The sequence below is a fragment of the Bombina bombina genome, chromosome 3 (assembly GCF_027579735.1).
Source record: "Bombina bombina isolate aBomBom1 chromosome 3, aBomBom1.pri, whole genome shotgun sequence".
Taxonomy (NCBI): Eukaryota; Metazoa; Chordata; class Amphibia; order Anura; family Bombinatoridae; genus Bombina; species Bombina bombina.
Window position 1 is genome coordinate 74,592,958 of NC_069501.1, and position 25,669 is coordinate 74,618,626.

Sequence of the window (25,669 nt, forward strand, 5' to 3'; positions counted from 1 at the left end):
ACGAGACCCACTAATAGGTCAACAGTGCATACAAATATTACAACATTTAAATCATATGATGAACACCGTGAATAATCAAAAATAAGATACAATGTGTTGATTCCTTAAACTATCAAATAAACCATATTGTGGATTTGCAATAAAAATAAGTAGTGAATGTGGTCTTTAAAATCAATAAATCAAAAAATAAGATAGAGTGATGGGAAAACAAGCAAGAAGAATAATATATATAATAACAAAATTGAATGTAAGATCCTACCAATGGATTTAAACTAAACTGGTACCAGCTAACACCTCAATTCTCCTGATTAAATCTAGGGCGTTATTAACTTAAAAACAGTAAACAAATAACACAAGCTATATAAATTACCACAAGCTATATGATTATGACAAGCTATAGAAATATATGAACGACATAAAAACAGAGAGTGTGTATAGTTTGGCCAAAACTAGTCCACAAACTCCTAAAGGTGTGTTTCCACAACTTTAAATAACTTAAAATGATGATAAGACAATAATAGTGTCCTTTAAGAGTCTTTTGATAAATCCTTAAAAGTCTGGTAAAAATCCGGTGAGAGAAATCCTCAATGTGTAGTAGAGTCCCAAGTCCTATTCCTATGTTAAGACAAATACCTGAAAGAAATGGAAAAAAGCGCACTAAACAAACAGCGCTAACGGGTATGGACTATTGAAAATAGTCTTACCATTCAAATCCTGGTCCTGGATATAATGAGCCTCTCCAACTCTGGTGCAAAGTTTCGTCTACGCGTTTCGGCCCTCGGGTAGTCCATACCCGTTAGCGCTGTTTGTTTAGTGCGCTTTTTTCCATTTCTTTCAGGTATTTGTCTTAACATAGGAATAGGACTTGGGACTCTACTACACATTGAGGATTTCTCTCACCGGATTTTTACCAGACTTTTAAGGATTTATCAAAAGACTCTCAAAGGACACTATTATTGTCTTATCATCATTTTAAGTTATTTAAAGTTGTGGAAACACACCTTTAGGAGTTTGTGGACTAGTTTTGGCCAAACTATACACACTCTCTGTTTTTATGTCGTTCATATATTTCTATAGCTTGTCATAATCATATAGCTTGTGGTAATTTATATAGCTTGTGTTATTTGTTTACTGTTTTTAAGTTAATAACGCCCTAGATTTAATCAGGAGAATTGAGGTGTTAGCTGGTACCAGTTTAGTTTAAATCCATTGGTAGGATCTTACATTCAATTTTGTTATTATATATATTATTCTTCTTGCTTGTTTTCCCATCACTCTATCTTATTTTTTGATTTATTGATTTTAAAGACCACATTCACTACTTATTTTTATTGCAAATCCACAATATGGTTTATTTGATAGTTTAAGGAATCAACACATTGTATCTTATTTTTGATTATTCACGGTGTTCATCATATGATTTAAATGTTGTAATATTTGTATGCACTGTTGACCTATTAGTGGGTCTCGTATCACTATATTAGTGATCCTATCACTTCGATAAGAACATTTGAGCTAATATTACATTATTCATTGAATACTAGGTTTATTTGTACGTGTATTTAACAATACCATGTACCTACTAGAAGGTTTTTAAGAGGACTCATGAAAACTGGAACATTAGATATTGGTCATCCAGTTTAACCAACCGGATCTGTTATCTGTTGCATTTCAAATCATTTATTGTATTGTATTTTAAGCTTTGCTATATGTATTTTGTGTTTTTATGATTCTGGAGATCAGAATTATATTGGTTTAACATTAAATATTTGGTTGATTTTGGAACATAGAAATTATTGGAGACCATTTTTGACTTTTTATTCCCTGTGGTATATCTAAGCCATTGGCGCTCCTATATATCCTAATCCATTATTCCGTTTCTAGACCTATTAGGGGGTCTTCTTTATAGTGAGCAGATATCAGTCCTGGGCGCTGGTTACTTCGTCTTTTTCAACTATTTAATAGCTACCTAGTTAAAATAATTACCAATTTACCTGTAAAATAAATTCTAACCTAAGTTACAAATACACCTACACTATCAATAAATTAAATAAACTACAAATATCTAAACTAAACTACAATTAAATACACTAAACTAAATTACAAAAACAAACAAACACTAAATTACAAAAAATAAAAAAAGATTACAAGAATTTTAAGCTAATTACACCTATTCTAAGTCCCCTAATAAAATAACAAAGCCCCCCAAAATAAAAAAAATTCCCTACCCTAATCTAAATTACAAAAGTTAACAGCTCTATTACCAGCCCTTAAAAGGGCCTTTTGTGGGGCATGCCCCAAAGAAATCAGCCCTTTTGCCTGTAAACCCCCCCTCCCATTACATCCCACCACCCACATACCCCTATTCTAACCCACCCAATCCCCCCTTAAAAAAACCTAAGTCTAACCCCCAAGTGCTCCTTACCTGTCCTGAAGACCGGCGGAGATGTCTTCTTCCAAGCGGCGACCTCTTCTTCTTCCAGGATCCAGCCGGCGTGGAGGAGTTGAAGACCGATGACCGCAGAGCTGAAGACCGCCCAGCTGGAACTGAAGATCGGCAACGCTGGAACCGAAGACCTCTGGAACTGAAGACCGGAGCCGGAACGTGGAGGATCCTCTTAATACAATCGCCGCCGTACACTGAATAGGAATTCAAGGTACGCGATTAAAAATGGCGTCCCTTGAATTCCTATTGGCTGATTTGAGCCTTCAAATTCAAATCAGCCAATCGGATGCGAGCTACTTTAATTCTATTGGCTGATTTGAATAGCCAATAGAATAAGAGCAACTGTAATTCTATTGGCTGTTCTAACCAATCAGCCAATCGGATTGAACTTGAATCTGATTGGCTGATTCAATCAGCCAATCAGATTTTTCTACCTTAATTCCGATTGGCTGATAGAATCCTATCAGCCAATCGGAATTTGACGGACGCCATCTTGGATGACGTCATTTAAAGGAACCTCATTCGTCGGGAAGTCGTCGTGCCGGATGGATGTTCCGTGTCGGAGGAAGAAAGAAGATTGAATATGCCGCATGGAAGAAAACTTCGCCCTGATGGATGACCTCTTCTCTGCCGCTTGATTGAAGACATCGCCGGATGGAAGACTTCTTCTTTGCCGCTTGATTGAAGACATCGCCCGGATCGGATGAGGAGTTCTGCCCGACTGGGTGAAGACAAGGTAGGGAGATCTTCAGGGGGGTAGTGTTAGTTTTATTTAAGGGGGGTTTGGGTTAGAGTAGGGGTATGTGGGTGGTGGGTTGTAATGTTGGGGGGTGGTATTGTGTTTTTTTTACAAGCAAAAGAGCTGATTTCTTTGGGGCATGCCCCGCAAAAGGCCCTTTTAAGGGCTGGTAAGGTAATAGAGCTGTTAATTTTTTAAATTTAGAATAGGGTAGGGAATTTTTTTTATTTTGGGGGGCTTTATTATTTTATTAGGGGGCTTAGAATAGGTGTAATTAGCTTAAAAATCTTGTAATCTTTTTTTATTTTTTGTAACTTAGTGTTTTTTTTTTTTTGTAATTTAGTTTAGTTTATTTTATTGTATTTTAGTTTAGATAATTGTAGTTTATTTAATTAATTTATTGATAGTGTAGGTGTATTTGTAACTTAGGTTAGGATTTATTTTACAGGTAAATTGGTAATTATTTTAACTAGCTATTAAATAGTTATTAACTATTTAATAGCTATTGTACCTAGTTAAAATAAATACCAAGTTACCTGTAAAATAAATATAAACCCTAAAATAGCTACAATGTAATTATTAATTACATTGTAGCTATCTTAGGGTTTATTTTATAGGTAAGTATTTAGATTTAAATAGGAATATTTTTTTTTTTATTTTTTTTTTTAAAGATTTTTATTGAGGTATTGAACAACAAAAGCAAAACATGAGATATGAAATACGTCCAGATACAAATCATACTGGGAGAGAGCATCTTTACAAATCTCATACAAAAAATAAGTTTGATCTAAAACATTAAAGCAGCAATATTACAATGATAAATATCTTATCTATTTGGGGCATGTAAATAAGGGCTTTAATCAAACACACTAGCGAATTTACCAATAAGAAAATGATTTCTGGCAAAGATTATAAAAAGTGTCTGAAATGTGAATCATAATGTATGATATACATGTTTGTGAGTGCATAAAGAAGACTTGAGTGTGGAAGAAATGGGCATCTGGAACATATCTGAAACCTCTTTTTCATAACCTTTGGCGTGGTGATAATAAGGATGGTCTCCAAAACACTATGGACGTCATAAAGTAAACTATCTGTTCTGAGTGGATTGGAGTGAAAAGGGGGTTAGTATGATGGTTATATTTGGGGGAAGGGAAAGTCATTAAAGGACGGGGGGGGGGCGCGGCCAGGGATTATTAATTATATTATTATGCTGAAGTGTATTAACTAATAGGCTTCACTTGGGGGTAGTATAACGCTAATGAAATGTACAAGTAGAGGGTAGCACAGATTTAAGAGACATACTTTGAGTAGCCTTAGGATATAGCGTATGAACAGAGCCGTAAACTTTTATCCAAGTCCATCAGTTATATAACCTCTATATATAGAAAAATTAGTTATTGCCTGGGAAATAGTAGCGGCAGGTACATTGATGGAGTGTGGTCTGCTAGCATCTCAATACCTCAACATCTGGATCCTACTGACTGTATGTAATACTGTCTAAATAGTGATTGCCCCTAAGATAACAAAGCTATGTAAGGTGAGGGGGCTGTATATCTTGCAAACCAGAAGATTAAATTGTACGAATGATAAGGCAATATATATAAGACGCCACGACAAAACTGTAACAACAGATCCAAAATGTCAGGTTGCCTAGGTGAACTCCCTTAGTATTGCAAATAGTATTGTATTAAAGGGTCCCTACTCATTCCTAGGGGGCAAGGGGAAAGATGATCACACTTTGAGAAAAGAAGAGATATCGATATCCGTCTAGTGGATAAACATAGTATAGCACATTTTAGATAAAAAGTATTTCAGTCCCAGTGGCATGTAATAAGATATAACTGTTCAGTGTATGTACATAACAAATAGTAAGGTTAGGGAACCAAAGGGGGTTTGTGACATTGAAGTCAAGTGTAGAATTATACACTAGTTAAATCAAATAGCAAATATATATTTATTTTACACTTTTATTAACAAATATGCTTGAAACAGACGTTACCAGGGGGGGAATAAAGTAAATCCAGGGTTAAGCAACCTCTGAACTAATTGTAAATAGGATTACAAAATCTAGAAACCCCCACCGGTAATTAGACAAATAAAATAGGGATGTTTATAGAAGGCTAATAAAGAATGGGATAAGTCACTTCCATACTTCAAATAAATAATAGCCAAATTCTAAAGCATCCAAACTTAAAAATAAGGGCTAGTGGACAGGGTGTAGCGTGTCTAATCAATTAGTCACACAGGGTAGGGAAGTTAGCATAAAGGTAATTTCATACACACAGGGTAGGTACTTTTTAACAGGCATACAAATGCTCAAGCTATGCGCTCAAAGGCGTCCTCCTGCCTGCGTACTGCTCTGATTTAACAGAGTCAGCCGATTTCTGGCTAAAATCCCTATCAGATGGAGCTAGCTCACATACAATCAAGTTATTCTCATATACACGATGGATGTATTATGTTCGATACAAACTGTCAACATAAATTCCTCTCAGTTAAGTTCAAGTAGATACATTCAATTCAAAATAAAAAATTACTGTGTAGCTTGTAGCGTAATAGCGTATAAAGCTTAACAGAAATGTAACTGCTTGTTAACTTGGCAATCAAGCATATTCCTAAATGACAGTTTTAAGTATTGCAACATCCCCCCTATAGTAGCAGATAAAGTGCAAAGCTATAGCGGTATAGGGTTACAGCGGTATAAAGTTTGAAAACCGCTAGTGTAAATTAAGTAAATTTAAGTATGTGACTAGCTCGCACGCTTATTCCACCCAAGGCCACGCCCACCGACGCGTTTCCGTCACAGAACGTGACTTCGTCAGGGCATAGGGCCAGCCCAGCATTCGGTACGAGAAGTTATAGTGATCCGTTGTCATGGCAACTTTAAAAAGCATTAGAAACGGAGGTGTAAGACTCCGCTATGGCCTCATTCTGTCATTTTACTTATACTTTGTACTGAGTATGTATTCTGCCTTTAATACATTGCTCATTTGTAAAAGAAGTTATTAGAACAAAAAGGAACATATAAATTCATCATTTTATTGACGCTGACCGCTCTTGTGTAGGGGTATACTGTGCATCAATATGTACAAGTATTGTGGGGGAAAGTTGTATTCCCTAGTAATTTTATTGGGAGAGTTATATAGGGATATATTGCTTATACAGCATATTGTATTCGATATTTATAGAATACCTAGGTCAAGTATGCTGATAATTGGTATGATGTTTGAAAAGTGGAAAAAGATATACTTATAAAATATCTTATTGTGGGTCAATTGTAGTTGCTTATAGTAGCCTATCTGAGAGGTCAAACTGAGTTAGTTATTACCACCTATATAACTGAGGGGATAACCTATCAAGTCAATACATGTTAGAGAAACAGATATTTATTTGTTAGAACATAAGGATATTTAGGATATGAAATTATCATTATGTGTAAACGTTATTATTAGTTTCGTTAGAATCAAGTAATTTAAATTCAGTTAAATATTGTTATAAATCAGCATCCTCTTGCTTTGCTTCATATTGGGGAAGTAAGCTCAGTTAGTTCATGACCCTAGACAGAAATAGTATGTAATTAGTAATCTTAAATCCACAATAAGATGTATATCATGAACCATAATCTATAAAAAGCATTTGTATGAAATTGCTTCATTTAGTCCCCTGGGTGAAGTGGATTTCAATTCATGAATCCATCTACACTCTTTCTGTAATAGCATTTTGTTAATGTCGCCCCTTCTCCCTTTTAATTTTATTTGTTCGATTGCACAAAAATAGATTTCATATTTGTGTCCCTGATGTTCATTGTTCATGTGTTGTGCTACAGGAACATTTCTGTTCCATTTGATGTCACCTATGTGTTCTAACACTCTAGTTCGTAACTCTCTTGAGGTCTCACCCACATAGATTTTTGGGCATTTGCACATTGCGATATATATGACTTGCTTAGATCTGCAATTTAAAAAATCTTTAATTTCATACTGTTTGTTAGTGTCAGGGTGTATGAAGGTTTTTGTGGGGGTCATGTTCTTACAGGCTTGGCATCTTCCACATTTGTAAAAGCCTTTGGTTTCTCTCAACCATGTTCTTGGTGTGTCTTTTGAGTAATGACTCTCCATAAGTATGTCTTTAAGGTTTTTGGACCTTCTATATGTAATATTGGGTTTTTCAGATATTACTTCTTTAAGGTCTTCGTCTTACTGAATAACATGCCAATGTCTTTGGATGATATTTTTTATACAGACATTTTTATCATCGTATGTTCCAATGATTCTTATGGGTTGTTGTTCATTTATTGGTTGTGCAATAGCTTGGTTGTTGGTTTCCAATAGTGTAGTTCTATTTAGTAATTTAGCTCTTTGATATGCCTTTTTAAGGCATCTGCCTGGGTATCCCCTTTCTTTAAACCTTCTTTGTAACTCCCTTGCTTCTCTCTAGTCTAGTTCTGTGCTGCAGTTTCGTCTGGCTCTTAAATATTGGCCAAAAGGAATGCCCATTTTCAATTTTCAAATAGCTCTCCCATTTGAGGAGACTGTTAGTGGCTGTCTCTTTTCTATATAGTTTTGTGTTCAGCGTGCCATCATTCTCTTTTCTAATCTCTAGATCAAGAAATGAAATTTTTGAATCTATACTTGAAGTGTACCTCATTCCATCTTTGTTATTATTCAGCCAGATCATGAAATTTTCAAAGTCATTTTTGGTGCCTGTCCATAGGATTAGAACATCATCAATGTATCTAATATATAAGTCCATATATTGCATATATGGGTTAGTATCTTCATTAAGTATACTTTTGTTCTCAATCCACCCAAGGAACAAATTGGCATACGTTGGAGCACAGCAAGTGCCCATTTACTGTTCTCAAAAAGAAACTTACAGCTTCCAAGCCTAAATTGTGGGATATATTAGAGTATAGACTTTCAACGTCTATACTGGCCAGCATAGTATTATCACTGACAATCACGTCGGCTAAACATTTTAAGACATCTTTAGTATCTTGCACGTAGGATGTAAGGGTGTGTACAAAGTGTCTTAGTTTTTTGTCTAGAAAAATGCTTGCATTTTCAGTGATACAGCCATTACCGGAGACTATGGGTCCACCGGGTGGATTTGTCATATTCTTATGAACCTTAGGAAGGCTATAGAAGGTGGCTATTCTCGGGAACATGTTAAACATGAACTGGTGTTCAGCTTTTGTAATTACCCTTTCTTGTAGACCTCTATCCAAAAGGGATCTCAGCTCCCCTTTAAAAACATCAGTTGGATCACGTATCAGGACTTTATAATTATCTGTGTTACTCAAAATGTTTGTACAAATTTGTTCATATTGAGAATTGCTCATAAGGACCATATTACCCCCCTTATCTGCATTTTTGATGGTAATTGCCTTATTGTTTTGTAATTTCTGGAGAGCTTTACGTTCTTTGTAGCTCAAGTTCTTCTCTACTTTACTCCTTTTATTTATCTCCTCTATTTCTGTTGTGACTAGGGAGACAAATTTATCAATATATGGATATTTAGAAATTGCTGGCATGAAATTACTTTTGGGTTTCACTACACTTGCTTTCCTTGTTTCTGGTGTATCTGTGTTTTCATTAAGTAATGATAGCATTAAATTGACCATTTCATGGTCCTCTTGTTCTATGCCCATATCAATCAAGGAATTTGTGTTAGCATTTTTGTGAAACTTATGTAGTGCAAGTTTTCTAGCGAACAAATGTATGTCCTTGATCCAATTGAATGTGTCATGATGTGGGGTGGGTACAAAAGTAAGTCCCTTTGATAATAGTGTGTGATGTTCCTTTTCTAATTGAGTTTCAGTTAGATTGATAATTTGTAAATTATCCATCGCTACTTCTGTTTTTTGGTGGATTTTGATTTGTTTGGTTGCCTCGTTCTTTTAGTTCTCTTTGGTGGGAAAAGGTCTTTCTCTAAAAAAATATGTGTAATTGATGGTTCTGTTAAGGCGACACTGGTTGTAGGTGTTTGTGTTAATTCCTCATCAGAGGGTTCTGAATCTGTAGTGGAATTATCAGAGGTAGTATTTTTATTATTAGTGAGTCTAGATTCTCTTGTGTTTTTCTAAAATTACTACATTTTTGATTGCCTTTATAAATATTCCCTTTTTGGTGGTCAGACCAATCTCTTTGTAGTTTCCTATTTTTGGTCTCACTAAGTTCTTCCTTGAGCTTGTCTATATGGAATTTCAGTTTTAAATCTAGAGCCTCAAAATCTTTATGCGTAGTAAATTTGTTTGTTTGTATTTTTGCCTCATCTATTAATTTAGTTAGTTCTTCATATTGTTTTCTTTCAAACTCTAGTGTTAATTTCATCAGATCTAGAGAGCACTGTGTCAAAATTTCCTGCCACCTAAACACAAAGTTTTCATCTGAGATGTGAAAAGCAGGTGCTAGCTGAATCCTTAGACCTCTAGGGATTAATTTATTCTTAACATAATTTTCTAAGCTGAAAATTTCCCAGAAAGATTTCACTTGTTTTTTCATAATCTTAGCAATGTTTTTAAAGGCTTCTTCTATGTTTGTAGCATTTGGACAAACATTACCAACATTTAGAGTAAATACTCTTTCTGCTTCTTGTTTCCACTGATCAAAATCTATGGAGGAGGATAGATAGCCGGCCATCACTATCTAAACTCTGACCACTTGTGTCCCAAATTCGTAAGTGTGAATTGAATCACTAGGTATGAAATAGTAAGGTTAGGGAACCAAAGGGGGTTTGTGACATTGAAGTCAAGTGTAGAATTATACACTAGTTAAATCAAATAGCAAATATATATTTATTTTACACTTTTATTAACAAATATGCTTGAAACAGAATTTGGCTATTATTTATTTGAAGTATGGAAGTGACTTATCCCATTCTTTATTAGCCTTCTATAAACATCCCTATTTTATTTGTCTAATTACCGGTGGGGGTTTCTAGATTTTGTAATCCTATTTACAATTAGTTCAGAGGTTGCTTAACCCTGGATTTACTTTATTCCCCCCCTGGTAACGTCTGTTTCAAGCATATTTGTTAATAAAAGTGTAAAATAAATATATATTTGCTATATGTACATAACAATAAAGGTGCTAGAGGGTGTAGTATGGAATATTGATGAGCAGATGAAAATTAGTGTCTGCAAGGATGTGTTAGTGGGGAAGTGGACCTAAAAACCAAACAGGGCAGCTCAAGTTAGACCTCAACATCACTAAGCCGCATTCTCAAAGCCATAAATAGGACTACAGTTGTGAGTAGGTATAGATACCAGAATATGGGGTTGAAGTAGGCATCCACAGATATGAATGGAAATGATGCTATCCTATTCTCACCTATAATCTTATCTAATATGGGAGGGGATTTATCATTAAGTGTTAAGTAGTATGTAATATCAGATTTGCGGTGTTGCCAGTATAGTTACTTAATGGGGTCTAATAGGACATTAGAAATCAAACAGGCTTATAAATAGTTCTAAGTACAATCATCAGGTTAACAAGCATGTACTCCCAAAGAGAAAAATTGTATTCCCACATTTTCTACCCCATTTCTAGAACATTATAAAGCATCACATATATAGAATTAGAACTTTCCTCTAATAAAAGGGAGAAAGAAAAACAAGCATAGAAAAACGAAGAGAACAGAGAAAAAACAAACAAAAAGAAAACAAAAAACTGTGAGCTGAATATTTGGAGGACCAGTTTGTCAACAGCAAAAAAGAACATCATGAACAAACCATTATGTCTATGCAGAGTTGTGAAAGGTAATATGTTTCCCATATAGTGGTATCAAGCTGCAAAGCTGTCATAAACATGAAATTCCATAAGAATAACATAAATGGGGAAACAGAAGTGGTTAGTTCTTTTTGTCCTGGGGATATGTAGCAACTGACTTAGGATCTAAATTAGTTTGGTGTAATAAACTCAAAGATCTGCGCCTCTTAGCTCAAGTAGGTAAGTGTCATAAAGAAAAAGGAGCGTTGTAAGGTCATTTGATACAGTCACTGTCCCTGTCATTCCCAGTTACAGTTCGAAATTCTAGCCAATACCATCTCTTATCAAGTTCTTGCCGGGGAGGAGATCAGGAGAGAACCAGCTTGGAGACCAGCAAGATGCAAATTGTAAGAACCTTGATCCGACTACTATAAGGTAGAAAGTGGTGCTTATGGTCTTGTGACCTATTCCTCCCATGAGGCCCTCCATGCTCACCTGAATAGTAGAGGATTCTGTTAGGGCTACGCGCACCCGGTTTAAGGCAGCGGGACCACAGTGAACAATGGCGGACGCGCTGCCGGGTGAAGATAGTGTGACGAGCAGGTCAGCCTCGAGCCCCACCCCGACCGGCCGCTTCGGAATAAGGCCCGGGGCAATGTCTATTATAGGATCCGTGCTAGGAAGTGCGCCATCGTGAGAGTCCATGCTAGCATGCAACTCCGCCACTTCAAATGGGCTGTCATGTGGAGGAGGACGTGGAGCAATCTCTTGTAGGCAGGTAACTGAGCTAGGTCTATGAACACACTCCGGGGTGTCTGTACTGTCCTCCTGTTGAAGGGATGTACATTGGAGAAGTATACTGAAGTATGCATCCATACGGGTCTCCAGAGCTGCAAGTGCGGCTATGATCTCAGTGTCCATCCTTTTAGTTTCAGCTCTTAGAGTGGCTGAGTGGTTATACACCTCAGAAAAGGAAAAGCTGGGTGGCTCGAGTGTTCTTTAGAGAGGGGTCGAGAGCATGAGAGGAGGCCTCCGTCTACGTTCCATATTGAGGAGATCAGTTTTCAGAGATTTCACTGATATAATTGATATCGTTATGATCCGCTAGTAATATCATAGTTGAAACTTAAATTTTTAAAGTTGGGTGCAAGGTATCAGGCAGATATTCGATTAATTAGTATGAAGAGGCCTGGAGCTCCATCTTGTGCGACTTGTCTTGGCCGAATCCTGGCCACGCCCCAAATAGGAATATTTTAATTAATAATATTAATTAGATTTATTTTAATAAGAATTTAGTTAGGGATGTTAGAGTTAGATAGGGTTATTATACTTAACATATATATAATATAATAACGATATTAACTATATTAACCCTAATATAATTTGGGTTAATATAGTTAATATATATAATATAATAACTATATTAACTATATTAACCCTAATATAATTAGGGTTAATATAGTTAATATAGCTGGCGGCGGTGTAGGGGGATTAGATTAGGGGTTAATGTATTTAATATAGCTGGCGGCAGTATAGGGGGATTAGATTAGGGGTTAATTAATTTAATATAGCTTGCGGCGGTATAGGGGGATTAAATTAGGGGTTAATGTAATTAATATAGCTGGCGGCGGTATAGGAAGATTAAATTAGGGGTTAATGTAATTAATATAGCTGGCGGCGGGGTAGGGGGATTACATTCGGGGTTAATGTAATTAATATAACTGGCGGCGGTATAGGGGGATTAAATTAGGGGTTAATGTAATTAATATAGCTGGCGGCGGCGTAGGGGGATTAGATTAGGGGTTAATGTAATTAATATAGCTGGCGGCGGTATATGGGGATTAAATTAGGGGTTAATGTAATTAATATAGCTGGCGGCGGTGTAGGGGGGTTAATAATTTTAATATAGCTGGCAGCGGGGTAGGCGCTCACATTAGGGGGTAGGTAATATAGATGGCGGCGGTGTAAGGGGCTCACATTAGGGGGTAGGTAATGTAGATGGCGGCGGTGTAAGGGGCTCACATTAGGGGGTAGGTAATGTAGATGGCAGCGGTGTAAGGGGCTCACATTAGGGGGTAGGTAATGTAGATGGTGGCGGTGTAAGGGGCTCACATTAGGGGGTAGGTAATGTAGCTGGCGACGGTGTAGGGGGATCACATTAGGGGGTTATACTTTTAATGTAGGTGGCGGTGGGGTCCGGGAGCGGCGGTTTAGGGGTTAAATTCTTTATTAGGGATTGCGGCGGGGGATCGCAGTTGACAGGTAGATAGACATTGCGCATGCGTTAGGTGTTAGGTTTTATTTGGCAGGTAGTTTAGGGAGTTACGGGGCTCCAATAGACAGCGTAAGGCTTACTACGGCTGCATTTTGTGGCGAGGTGAAAATGGAGTAAGATTTCTCCATTTTCGCCACGTAAGTCCTTATGCTGTATATTGGATACCAAACTGCGCGGGCTTGGTATACCTGCCTATGGGCCAAAAAACTACGGCCGAAGGCAGAAATATACGAGCGTAACTTCTAGGTTACGCCGTATATAGGATACCAAACCCGCGCAAAATTCTGCGTCACCGGCTTTTGCGGGCGACGCTGCATATCGGATCGAGGCCCAGGTTAGAGCTTTTTTCTTTTTGCACTTTTATGCTCCTTTAAGACTCACTCTACACATAAAAACGGTAAAATTATAATTGTGTATTATGGAATGTTTTTTTTTTACTTTTTTTTTTTTTATAAGTCTACAACAAGGATAACTGGTTAGCTGTTAAATTGTTTTAATTTAAACATCCATGATCCTATTGACTTGGTTGTACTATAATTTGCAAAAGTGAGCCCAGTTACAGCCAGTCAATGAAATAACAAATGTATAAAACATTAAGAATATAAAGGTAATCTCCTCTTATTAAACTATTGGCAGTAATTATAGATAGCAGGTAGTCTTGGTTGCTATAAAATATCTATGTGTTTTTAAAATGCTAGTTATGTTTTAGAGGAAGTGTAAATAAACTGCTGTTCAAGGGAACAATGTGAATACACATGACCATTGGTTTGTTTAGGGAACTGAGGTAGGCATATAACTGATTGGGGATATAGCTTTACAATTAGGGTGTTTGTACAATGAGTCAGTTCCAGGGTTTTATATAAGAATAATTAAAAATTGAGGATGCGGGTTGAATAAATCATCTCTGTGACATGATGTATGTAAATACAGTAGATGTTGCTGAAGAGCACAATGGCTGTATATTCTATAAACTGAAAGGGATCACCTTACCTCACAGTCCAGGCCCAGATGTGGGCGACCTCTAGCCTTCAGCCCTTCACAGATAGCTAAGCCAGGCGATGCTTCTGTACCGCGTGACACGGCACATGAAATATCCTGCCTGGCCTACGGCTGCAGCGCACTGATGGCATCATGTGACAAACCGTGGCCTAGATTTAGAGTTTTGCGTTAGAAGGGGTGCGTTAGCTACGCATGCTTTTTTTCCCCAGCACCGCTGGTATTTAGAGTTCAAAGAAGGGCTGCATTAGGCTCCAAAAAGGGAGCGTAGAGCATAATTTACCGACACTGCAACTCTAAATACCAGTGGTGCTTACGGACGCGGCCAGCTTCAAAAACGTGCTCGTGCACGATTCCCCCATAGGAAACAATGGGGCAGTTTGAGCTGAAAAAAAGCAGCGTTCAGCTCCTAACGCAGCCCCATTGTTTCCTATGGGGAAACGCTTCCTAAGTCTGCACCTAACACCCTAACATGTACCCCGAGTCTAAACACCCCTAACCTTACACTTATTAACCCCTAATCTGCCGCCCCAGCTATCGCTGACCTCTGCATATTTTTTTTAACCCCTAATCTTCCGCTCCGTACACCGCCGCAACCTACATTATACCTATGTACCCCTAATCTGCTGCCCCTAACACCGCCGACCCCTATATTATATTTATTAACCCCTAATCTGCACCCCACAACGTCGCTGCCAGCTACCTACAATAATTAACCCCTAATCTGCCGACTGGACCTCACCGCTACTATAATAAAGTTATTAACCCCTAATCCGCCTCACTCCCGCCTCAATAACCCTATAATAAATAGTATTAACCCCTAATCTGCCCTCCCTAACATCGCCGGCACCTAACTTCAATTATTAACCCCTAATCTGCCGACCGGACCTCACCGCTACTCTAATAAATGTATTAACCCCTAAAGCTAAGTCTAACCCTAACATCCCCCTAAGTTAAATATAATTTAAATCTAACGAAATAAATTAACTCTTATTAAATAAATTATTCCTATTTAAAGCTAAGTACTTACCTGTAAAATAAATCCTAATATAGCTACAATATAAATTATAATTATATTGTAGCTATTTTAGGATTAATATTTATTTTACAGGCAACTTTGTAATTATTTTAGCCAGGTACAATAGCTATTAAATAGTTAATAACTATTTAATAGCTACCTAGTTAAAATAATTACAAAATTACCTGTAAAATAAATCCTAACCTAAGTTACAATTAAACCTAACACTATACTATCAATAAATTAATTAACCCCTTAATGACCGAGGACGTGCAGGGTACGTCGTCAAAAAAAAGGCAGTTAATGCCTGAGGACGTACCCTGCACGTCCTCGGTGTGGAAAGCAGCTGGAAGCGATCCTGCTCGCTTCCAGCTGCTTTCCGGTTATTGCAGTGATGCCTCGATATGGAGGCATCCTGCAATAACTTTACATGGCCATCCGATGCAGAGAGAGCCACTCTGTGGCCCTCCCTGCACCAGACATCGATGGCCGGTATCGTTGGTGGGTGGGAGCCGACTTGGGAGGCGGGTGGGCGGCCATCGGTGTATGTTCTGCCATCAAGGGGGGCGGGATCGGAGGCGGGGGCGCGCGGGAGCGCGCACGTGCACGGAGGTTGGCGGGTGGGCGCGTGCACGGGGCGGGAGCGGGTGGGAACCGCTACACTACGGAAAATACTGATAGGATATTGATAGGAAAAAGGGCCCAATCTTGTTTGTGCAAAAGCACAAAAATAGATTGTGGAGGGGTGGGGGGTTGGTTTTGTGTGGGGGGGAAGCTACACTACAGAAAATTGTAATAAAAATAAAAAAAACCCATATTTTCTTCTAAACTGGGTACTGGCAGACAGCTGCCAGTACCCAAGATGGCGCATATTAAGTTAGATTGGGAGGGTTATAGAGCTGTTTGGGGGGGATCAGTGAGGTTGGGGGCTAAGGGGGGGATAGTACACAGCAGCATATGTAAATATGCTTTTTAAAAACACAAAAAACAACAAATATAGCTTTTATTTTAGTACTGGCAGACTTTCTGCCAGTACTTAAGATGGCGGGGACAATTGTGGGGTGGGGGAGGGAAGAGAGCTGTTTGGGAGGGATCAGGGGGTCTGATGTTTCAGGTGGGAGGCTGAGCTCTACACTAAATGTGATATTAACCCTGCAAGCTCCCTACAAGCTACCTAATTAACCCCTTCACTGCTCGCCATAATACACGTGTGATGCGCAGCGACATTTAGCGGCCTTCTAAATACCAAAAAGCAACGCCAAAGCCATATATGTCTGCTATTTCTGAACAAAGGGGATCCCAGAGAAGCATTTACAACCATTTGTGCCATAATTGCACAAGCTGTTTGTAAATGATTTCAGTGAGAAACCTAAAATTGTGAAAAATGTAACGTTTTTTTTTAATTTGATCGCATTTGGCGGTGAAATGGTGGCATGAAATATACCAAAATGGGCCTAGATCAATACTTGGGGTTGTCTACTACACTACACTAAAGCTAAAATTACCCCAAAAAGCTCCCTACATGCTCCCTAATTAACCCCTTCACTGCTGGGCATAATACACGTGTGGTGCGCAGTGGCATTTAGTGGCATTCTAATTACCAAAAAGCAACACCAAAGCCATATAAGTCTGCTATTTCTGAACAAAGGGGATCCCAGAGAAGAATTTACAACCATTTGTGCCATAATTGCATAAGCTGTTTGTAAATAATTTCAGTGAGAATCCTAAAGTTTGTGAAAAAATTTGTGAAAAAGTGAACAATTTTTTTTATTTGATCGCATTTGGCGGTGAAATGGTGGCATGAAATATACCAAAATTGGCCTAGATCAATACTTTGGGATGTCTACTAAAAAAAAATATATACATGTCAATGGATATTCAGAGATTCCTGAAAGATATTAGTGTTCTAATGTAACTAGCGCTAATTTTGAAAAAAAAAATGGTTTGGAAATAGCAAAGTGCTACTTGTATTTATGGCCCTATAACTTGCAAAAAAAGCAAAGAACATGTAAACATTGGGTATTTCTAAACTCAGGACAAAATTTAGAAACTATTTAGCATGGGTGTTTTTTGGTGGTTGTAGATGTGTAACAGATTTTGGGGGTCAAAGTTAGAAAAAGTGTATTTTTTTTCAATTTTTCCTCATATTTTATAATTTTTTTTATAGTAAATTATAAGATATGATGAAAATAATGGTATCTTTAGAAAGTCCATTTAATGGCGAGAAAAACGGTATATAATATGTGTGGGTACAGTAAATGAGTAAGAAGAGAATTTCAGCTAAACACAAACACCGCAAAAATGTAAAAATAGCCTTGGTCCCAAACGGACAGAAAATGGAAAAGTGCTGCGGTCATTAAGGGGTTAAATAAAATACCTACAAATAAATACAATTAAATAAACTAACTAAAGTACAAAAAATAAAAAAATATTTACAAACATTAGAAAAATATTACAACAATTTTAAGCTAATTACACCTACTTTAAGCCCCCTAATAAAATAACAAAGCCCCCCAAAATAAAAAAATGCCCTACCCTATTCTAAAATTAAAATAGAAAAGCTCTTTTACCTTACCAGCCCTTAAAAGGGCCTTTTGCGGGGCATGCCCCAAAGAAAACAGCTCTTTTGCCTGTAAAAATAAACACAATACCCTCCCAACATTACAACCCACCACCCACATACCCCTAATCTAACCCAAACCCCCCTTAAATAAACCTAACACTAAGCCCCTGAAGATCTTCCTACCTTATCTTCACCACGCCGGGTATCACCGATCCGTCCAGGCTCCGATGTCTTGATCCAAGCCCAAGCGGGGGCTGAAGATGTCCATCCTCCGGCTGAAGTCTTGATCCAAGCGGCGGCTGAAGAAGTCCATCATCGGGCAGAAGTCTTCATCCTATCCGGGCAGAAGAGGAGATCCGGACCGGTAGACATCTTCATCCAAGCGGCATCTTCTATCTTCTTCCATCCGATGACGAGCGGCTCCATCTTCAAGACCTCCGGCGCGGATCCATCCTCTTCTTCCGACGTCCTAAGTCCGAATGAAGGTTCCTTTAAGGGACGTCATCCAAGATGGCGTCCCTCGAATTCCGATTGGCTGATAGGATTATATCAGCCAATCGGAATTAAGGTAGGAATAATCTGATTGGCTGATGGAATCAGCCAATCAGATTGAAGTTCAATCGGATTGACTCTACATTTATTAGAGTAGCGGTGAGGTCCGGTCGGCAGATTAGGGGTTAATAATTGAAGTTAGGTGTCGGCGATGTTAGAGAAGACAGATTAGGGGTTAATACTATTTATTATAGGGTTATTGAGGTGGTGGATTAGGGGTTAATAACTTTATTATAGTAGCGGTGAGGTCCGGTCGGCAGATTAGGGGTTAATAATTGTAGGTAAGGTAGCAGCGACGTGGGGGCTGCAGATTAGGGGTTAATAAATATAATAGTAATAATAGAGTGGCGGCGATGTGGGGGACCTTGGTTTAGGGGTACATAGGTAGTTTATGGGTGTTAGTGTACTTTAGAGCACAGTAGTTAAGAGCAGAAAGCTCTTAACTCCTGTTTTTTTTCTGCGGCTGGAGTTTTGTCGTTTTTCTAACGCTCACTTCAGCCAAGACTCTAAATACCAGCGTTAGAAAGATCCCATTGAAAAGATAGGATACGCAATTGGCGTAGGGGGATCTGCGGTATGGAAAAGTCGCGGCTGGAAAGTGAGCGTTAGACCCTTTAATGACTGACTCTAAATACCAGCGGGCGGTAAAAACCAGCGTTAGGACCCCCTAACGCTGGTTTTGACGGCTAACGCAGAACTCTAAATCTAGGCGCGTATGTTTCTGCAACAAGTAGACTGCACTCTTCAAGAGCTCTCTTCTTGTAGTTTTGGTTTTGTCTGTTTTATATTATTTTAATATGAAACAGGTCCAAGGTTCTGAATTTAAAAGCCCAAAAATCTATTGAACAGCCATCAGAAAACTATTTTTATTATTAATGGGAATACCAGTGTTAAACTGTCTGTATGCAGAGTGTTTTTTGTGTTTGAAAAGCTTCAGATAAATGGGTTCTTGCAAGGTTTGGACTGGGTTCAAATCTGAGATGCCATGAAACAAAATATACTTCTGGGAATTCTGGGTGATTAGAATGGAGACCAGAGCTAGAAATGTCTATTTTCTGCACAGTTATGTATTAGTTCTAACAGATGTGTTATGTAGTTTCAACAAATATGTTTTCATAAATGTGTTATTAATCTTTTTTTTACAGTATTTATTATATTGTCTGAAGCACTAAATTAGACAATGGTTATTTAAAGGGATAGATTCAGACCGAGCATGCAAATTTAAACAGCTTTCCAGTTAACTTCTACTATCTAATATGCTTTTTTCTTTTCATATCCTTTGTTGAAAAGCATACCTAAGTAGGCTGAGAAGCAGCAATGCACTGCTGGGAACTAGCTGCAATTTGGTGGCTGCACACATATTCCTCTTGTAGAAGAAGAAAATGTGATAAAACTGCATGTTCTATCTAAATAATGAAAGAAATGTGGGGTTTCGTGTCTCTTTAAATCGAACTATACACTGTTGACAAAACTACAGCTGTATCTGTAATACTTGCACCTGTTTCCTTTAGTACTCGTACAGTCTGTGCACTAGTCGGATAAGACCTATCGCCAAACTGATAGGAGCAGGGAAAGCTTTCAAGGAACAGTCTTTGGGGCATATGTATCAAGCTCCGAATGGAGCTTGATGCCCCGTGTTTCTGGCGAGCCTGCAGGTTAAACAGCAGTTATGAAGCAGCGGTCACAAAGACCGCTGCTCCATAACCTGTCCGCCTGCTCTGAGCAGGCGGACAGACATCGCCGGAAATCAACCCGATCGAGTACGATGGGGTTGATTGACAACCCCCTGCTGGCGGCCTATTGGCCGCGAGTCTGCAGGGGGCGGCGTTGCACCAGCAGCTCTTGTGAGCTGCTGGTGCAATGCTGAATACGGCGAGCGTATTGCTCGCCGTATTCAGCGAACTCTGGCAGACCTGATCCGCAGTGTCGGATCAGGTCCGCCAGACCTTGATAAATATGGGCCTTTATCTTTTTTGGCAGTCCTCTAGCTCCTGTCCTCTCGCTTGTTAATAGGACACAACATTTTACGTTTTTTTTAGTGTACTAATTGCACTTTTTTTTAAAGATATGAAACCAAAAAATTTTCTTTTGTTAGTCAGACAGAGCTGTCCATTTTAAACAAATTTCCAATTTACTTCTATTTTCAAATTTGCTTTGTTCCCATGATATTCTTTGGTGATGAGATACCTAGGTAGGCATCTGAAGCGCTACATGGCAGCAAATTAGAAAGTTGTTTAAAATTGTATTCTCAATCTGAATTATGAAAAGAAAATATTGGGTTTCATATCCCTTTAAAACCCACATGACGGTTTATAGCACCGTACTGTCCAGTCGTACACTCTGGCATTTGTTTTTCTCTTTAGCTCTACCGCCTGTTCCATCAGAACTGCAACATCCGCCCCAGAAAAAAATGTTATTGCATGCTCCTGCATCTCTGATTTACAGACAGTGTTGAGTGGTCCTTTAAAGTCTGTAGTTAGTGTTTCCTGTTCAGGTCCAATAGCCACGAGGCAGGCCTGAGCTCATTGGTCTATCCTTCTATTGTAATTCATTTAAGCAAATAGTAATTCTGTATACAAGGTACAAATGTCGCCTTTTTTTTCTCTTTAAACAGTTCTTGCTGTAGTCACACTAAAGCTACCCCTAGTTGTATCACAAAGTAATCCTGTCTCTGTGGCTGTATGTGAAGCATCTGTTGCCAAACCAGCTGCGGTAATTCAGTGGACAGCAGAAGGTATGGAGTTTACGTCAAGAATAACCGAAACCAAGCATTATAACAAAACCGTAACAACACAGAGCCAGCTATGGGTGGTGCCATCTCCAGATATTTATGGCAAAAATATATCTTGTACCGTGTCTCAATCTAATATGGAGCCAGATCAGATGGAAAATGCCTCTCTAACAAATATCCAATGTAAGTAAAAGCTTATTTTCTTTTATTTAGTTAAAATGCGTATTTTTATGATATATGGTGATTTTAACACTTTTTAATGCAAAAATACCATGGTTTGCTTAAAGGGACAGTCTACTTCAGACTTTTTATTGTTTAAAAAAGATAGATGATCCCTTTATTACCCATTTCCCTGTTTTGTATAACCAACACTGTTATATTAATATACTTTTTACCTCTGCAGACTGCCCCTTATCTCAGTTCTTTTGACAGACTTGCATTTGTATTTCAGAGGATAACTTGCCCAAAATTCCGCAGAATTTTTAGCATTTTTGCTGTCACTTCATTTAAACAGAAATAGAAGCTTTTTATTATTTATTTCCCTATTAAAACTTTATATTTTTGTTTTTAAATAGATAACTAAGGTAATGATTTAGGCCCATTATGGCATATTTCTTTCAGACAGGTGGTGAGAGTCCACGATCCATTACTCCTGGGAATTACACTTCTCTACCACAAGGAAAAATCACAGATTCAAAACCCCAAGAGCTCATACAACCCCCTCACACATACCTCAGCCTTTAATTTGCCTCCGCTGGAAGTCTTTGAAGAATGAAGATGTGTATCTGGTTCTTCAGAGAGAGGGATTTTCATCTGATTTCCCCTCAACATACAGTGTTTGTCAGAGGGATGTTATATGTGGTATGGTTTATGATTCTTTTTTCACTTCATACAAAATTTATCATAAACCCTCTATAACTTATAACTGGTCACAGGGACTAGTGCTTGGCCTCCATTTATGTATCTACAAAATACTCCTATTACATAACTTCTGCTGATATGTTTCAGTACTGGTTTGGCTGTCGAATGCTTATTTGCTGGTGGACGAGTATCTATTGGTAAATATAATTTATTAACATTTAGACACTCTAAAGCTATGTTATGGGCACTTTTTAGTTTTTATTTATATATATAAATTGCGAACACACAGAATCCTTTACATCATTACTCTTGCATGCTTAGTTTGAATTTCACAATTCGGCCTAGGAAAGGTTAGAAAGTGTCTGCTGTTTCTTTGGCCTCTTGGTTAAAATGTTTGATTCCCAAAGCTTACTTGGAGGATTACTGCTCATTCTACTAGGTCAGTTGCAACTTCTTGGGCCTTCATGAATGATACTTCAGTTGACCAGATTTGCAAGGCAGCTACTTGGTCTTCTTTGCATACTTTTTCAAAATTCTACCATTTTAGATGTTTTTGCTTCTTCTGAAGCAGCCTTTGATAGAACGGTTCTTCAGGCAGTTGTCTGTTTGATTTTTTGCCTGTTTTATTTATTTTAAGTGCTTTAAAAAAAAAAAAAAAAAATATATATATATATATATATATATCATATATTTTGTATTGGGTTTGTGTATTTAATTTTTCAGGGAAAAAAGGATGTTTTTAAGCCTCTCCCTTTATGTTATTACTCGTGGACTCCTCAGCTTGGGTATTTGTTCCCAGGAGTAATGGATCATGGATTCTCTCCACCTGTATGAAAGAAAACATAATTTATGCTTATCTGATAAATTTATTGGTGAGAGTCCACAAAACCTACCCTTTGTTTCCTTCCTAAGACAGAGGCCACGGCTTCATTCCTTACTTTTGGGAAATACAACACCTGGCCACCAGGAAGAAGGCAAAGACACCCCAGCCAAAGGCTTAAATATCCCTCCCACTTCCTCATTACCCCAGTCATTCTTTGCCTTTTCGTCACGTTAGGAGGTGGCAGAGAAGTGTCAGAAGATTCGGAGAGTCCTCAAAAAGGGTATTTGCCCTTCGAGTTAGGACTGGAGTTTTAAAAAGTCATGTCAACCTCTCAGTGAGAGTATTGATTAAAGTTAGAGTCTGTAGATGCAAGGAAAGTTTTTTCTGCGAAACCATCCAGACTACTGCTAACAGCTCCTAAGCAATCAGTGTTGACGAGTTTCACTGCCTGCTTTCTCTCAGTCAAGTCCATGTCAGGAGTGCTGCTATAAGACTGTCACACTTGGGATGCTGTGTTCTGTTCCTTAGCATGGATCCTGAAAGGTAAGTTAACGTCAACTTTTACACATAAAACGCTATAACTGGGTCACAGTGTGGTCCTTTATACCTTGATAGGATCAAGAGTTAATATCCTCTGGGGGTTAATTATTCAGTGTATTAATTATTTACATGCTGCTTTGTGTGATTTTTGTCCCTGGGCTGATAGACACTGTGTTTTTGGCTGGAACAAACAAGTTTTACTTTAAAAAACGAAAGTGAAACTTAAAAGTCTTGCACAACTCCTATTGCTTGCTGTACTTGTAATAACAGGGAGTCTATGTTCATTTCTTCCATTCCGGATGAGACTTGAACCTGAGTAGATTGTTTCCTCTGTTAACTGTCTGGGTCTAGGAGGTGTTGAGTGCCCCAGCCATTGGGAGTATAAAGCTGCAGTTTTCTATAATAAAAAGCGTATTTATTTGTGTTCTCCTGTGGGTATAACCTGAGCTATGGAGGACTTTGACATGTTAGAAGGTACTCCTGTACTAAATCATACCTGTTTATATTGTGAGGAGGCCGTGGTTTTCCCAACCACTCAATTATGTTCCACATGCCATAACACCGTTAAAAAGTCTAAGACGATTGACAAGCCTGCTAAGGCTCTTAGTCCCTCTGAGCCATCTACCTCTCAGGACTTGGTGTCCCGTGAGATCACTACCCTTGCTACATTATCCACTCTACATGCAGTTCCCCATAGCACATCTAATCCTCCATCCGGAGGGGGCCTTCATCCTGCAGACTTTGCCGCACAGTTTCAAACGGCGGTGTCTGCGGCCCTCAGTGCATTACCTCTCTCTTACATATGCAAGAGAAAAGTCTGACGGCTGAGATAATCCGCCTCCCAATTGTCTATACCTGGGATATGAACCGCAGAAATTAGACAGGAGCTGGATTCCGCCTGTCAGGGTTTTTTCCCTGTTTTGTTTGCCATGTGCTGCTGGCAGCCATTTTACTCACCCCTCTTGCTGACTCTGGTGCATACTGTGTGATGCTGCTCATTTCCTGCATTTCCTTTTATGGCCAGACTGGTATACATCATCCGTGTGAGACAGGATGCAGTCTCAGAATTGTGATGTCTTCACTTATTTTTTAAAGGGCCTCTGTTAAGTATGCTTTGCCCTTGCCTTGTCTCAGACCTGTTTGAGAGAGCTCCTGTGCATTACCTGGCTCTCTGACGTCCCTCCTGGTTCCTGATCCCTGGCTTGTTCCTGACTCTGCTGTTCTCCTTGTTCCCGATTCGGCTCGTGTGCTCTGGTTTTGATTCCTGGCTTGTTATTTGTATTGTGGAATTTTTATTATTTTTTGCTATTAATAAAGGTGTGATTATTTTTGCACTTCTCGTCTGTCTGATTCCTGGCACCCTGACACCGCCCAAGCAAGTATCAGAGATACTTCTTTCATAGCTTGGGGACTGTGAGTCCCACCCTGATGATTGACATATGCCACAGTTCTGATATTGTCTGTCTGAAAACAAATGAACGGTTCTTTCTTCAACAGAGGCCAAATCTGAAGAGCCCTGAAAATCGCACAGAGTTCCAAAATATTGATTGGTAATCTAGCCTCTTTAGATTTCCAAACCCCTTGTGCTGTCAGAGATCCCCAAATAGCTCCCCAATCTGAAAGACTCGCATCTGTTGTGATCACAGTCCAGGTTGGCCGAACAAAAGAAGCCCCTTGAACTAAATGATGGTGATCTATCCACCACGTCAGAGAGTGTCGTACATTGGGATTTAAGGATATTAATTGTGATATCTTTGTATAATCCCTGCACCATTGGTTCAGCATACAAAGCTGTAGAGGTCTCATGTGAAAACGAGCAAAGGGGATCGCGTCCTGTAACGGTACCAACCGGATACCAAGGGTTAACACCAGGGAACAATGTCCTGCATAGGGAATCAGCAATTCACAACCCAGCCAGTTTTCAGGTTTAAACAGAATGACTTTTATTAAGGCTCATATGCCCAGTATTTATGCAGGTCTGACCCCCCCAGAAGGGGGGTTGAAAGAATGTTGTACATTGAATGGAGGGAACACGCCCTTTTACATGATACAATAGAATACCTTGCTCAAGCTGATAACAATTTAAACACAGACACACACTTGTCTTTCCTTATCATCTAGGGTCTGCTCTCTGAGGTTGATTAAACAATGGACTGTGTATCAATAACATTAATGACAGTGCACAATAGCTGAACACAGTTAACTCTTTCAGTGCTGACAGAAGGGTCTGTCACATCTACATAGCACAATATACAGCCTATAGACAACCTTTCTTATGTTATAGTCCAGAAGTGGCTAGGTTTGCCACAATGCTCCCCCAGAACCAAGCCGGCATACACAGTCTGATCCCAACGGATCGGCTTGGGGATGTCCGGGGCAACAACTTTCGGCTCAAGTAGGCTACGGGGTGTTC

At 38.7% G+C, this 25,669-nt stretch overlaps 1 protein-coding gene across 5 annotated transcripts in view; it reads left to right on the forward strand.

Moving 5' to 3' along the window:
* LOC128652886 (nectin-1) overlaps nt 1–25,669 on the forward strand; it is a 478,741-nt gene that overhangs the window by 209,988 nt on the left and 243,084 nt on the right. For all 5 annotated transcript variants that reach the window (XM_053705870.1, XM_053705871.1, XM_053705872.1 and 2 more), the window contains exon 3: nt 20,916–21,215. In XM_053705870.1, coding sequence (XP_053561845.1) covers nt 20,916–21,215 — 300 coding nt within the window. The remainder of the gene's footprint in view (nt 1–20,915; nt 21,216–25,669) is intronic.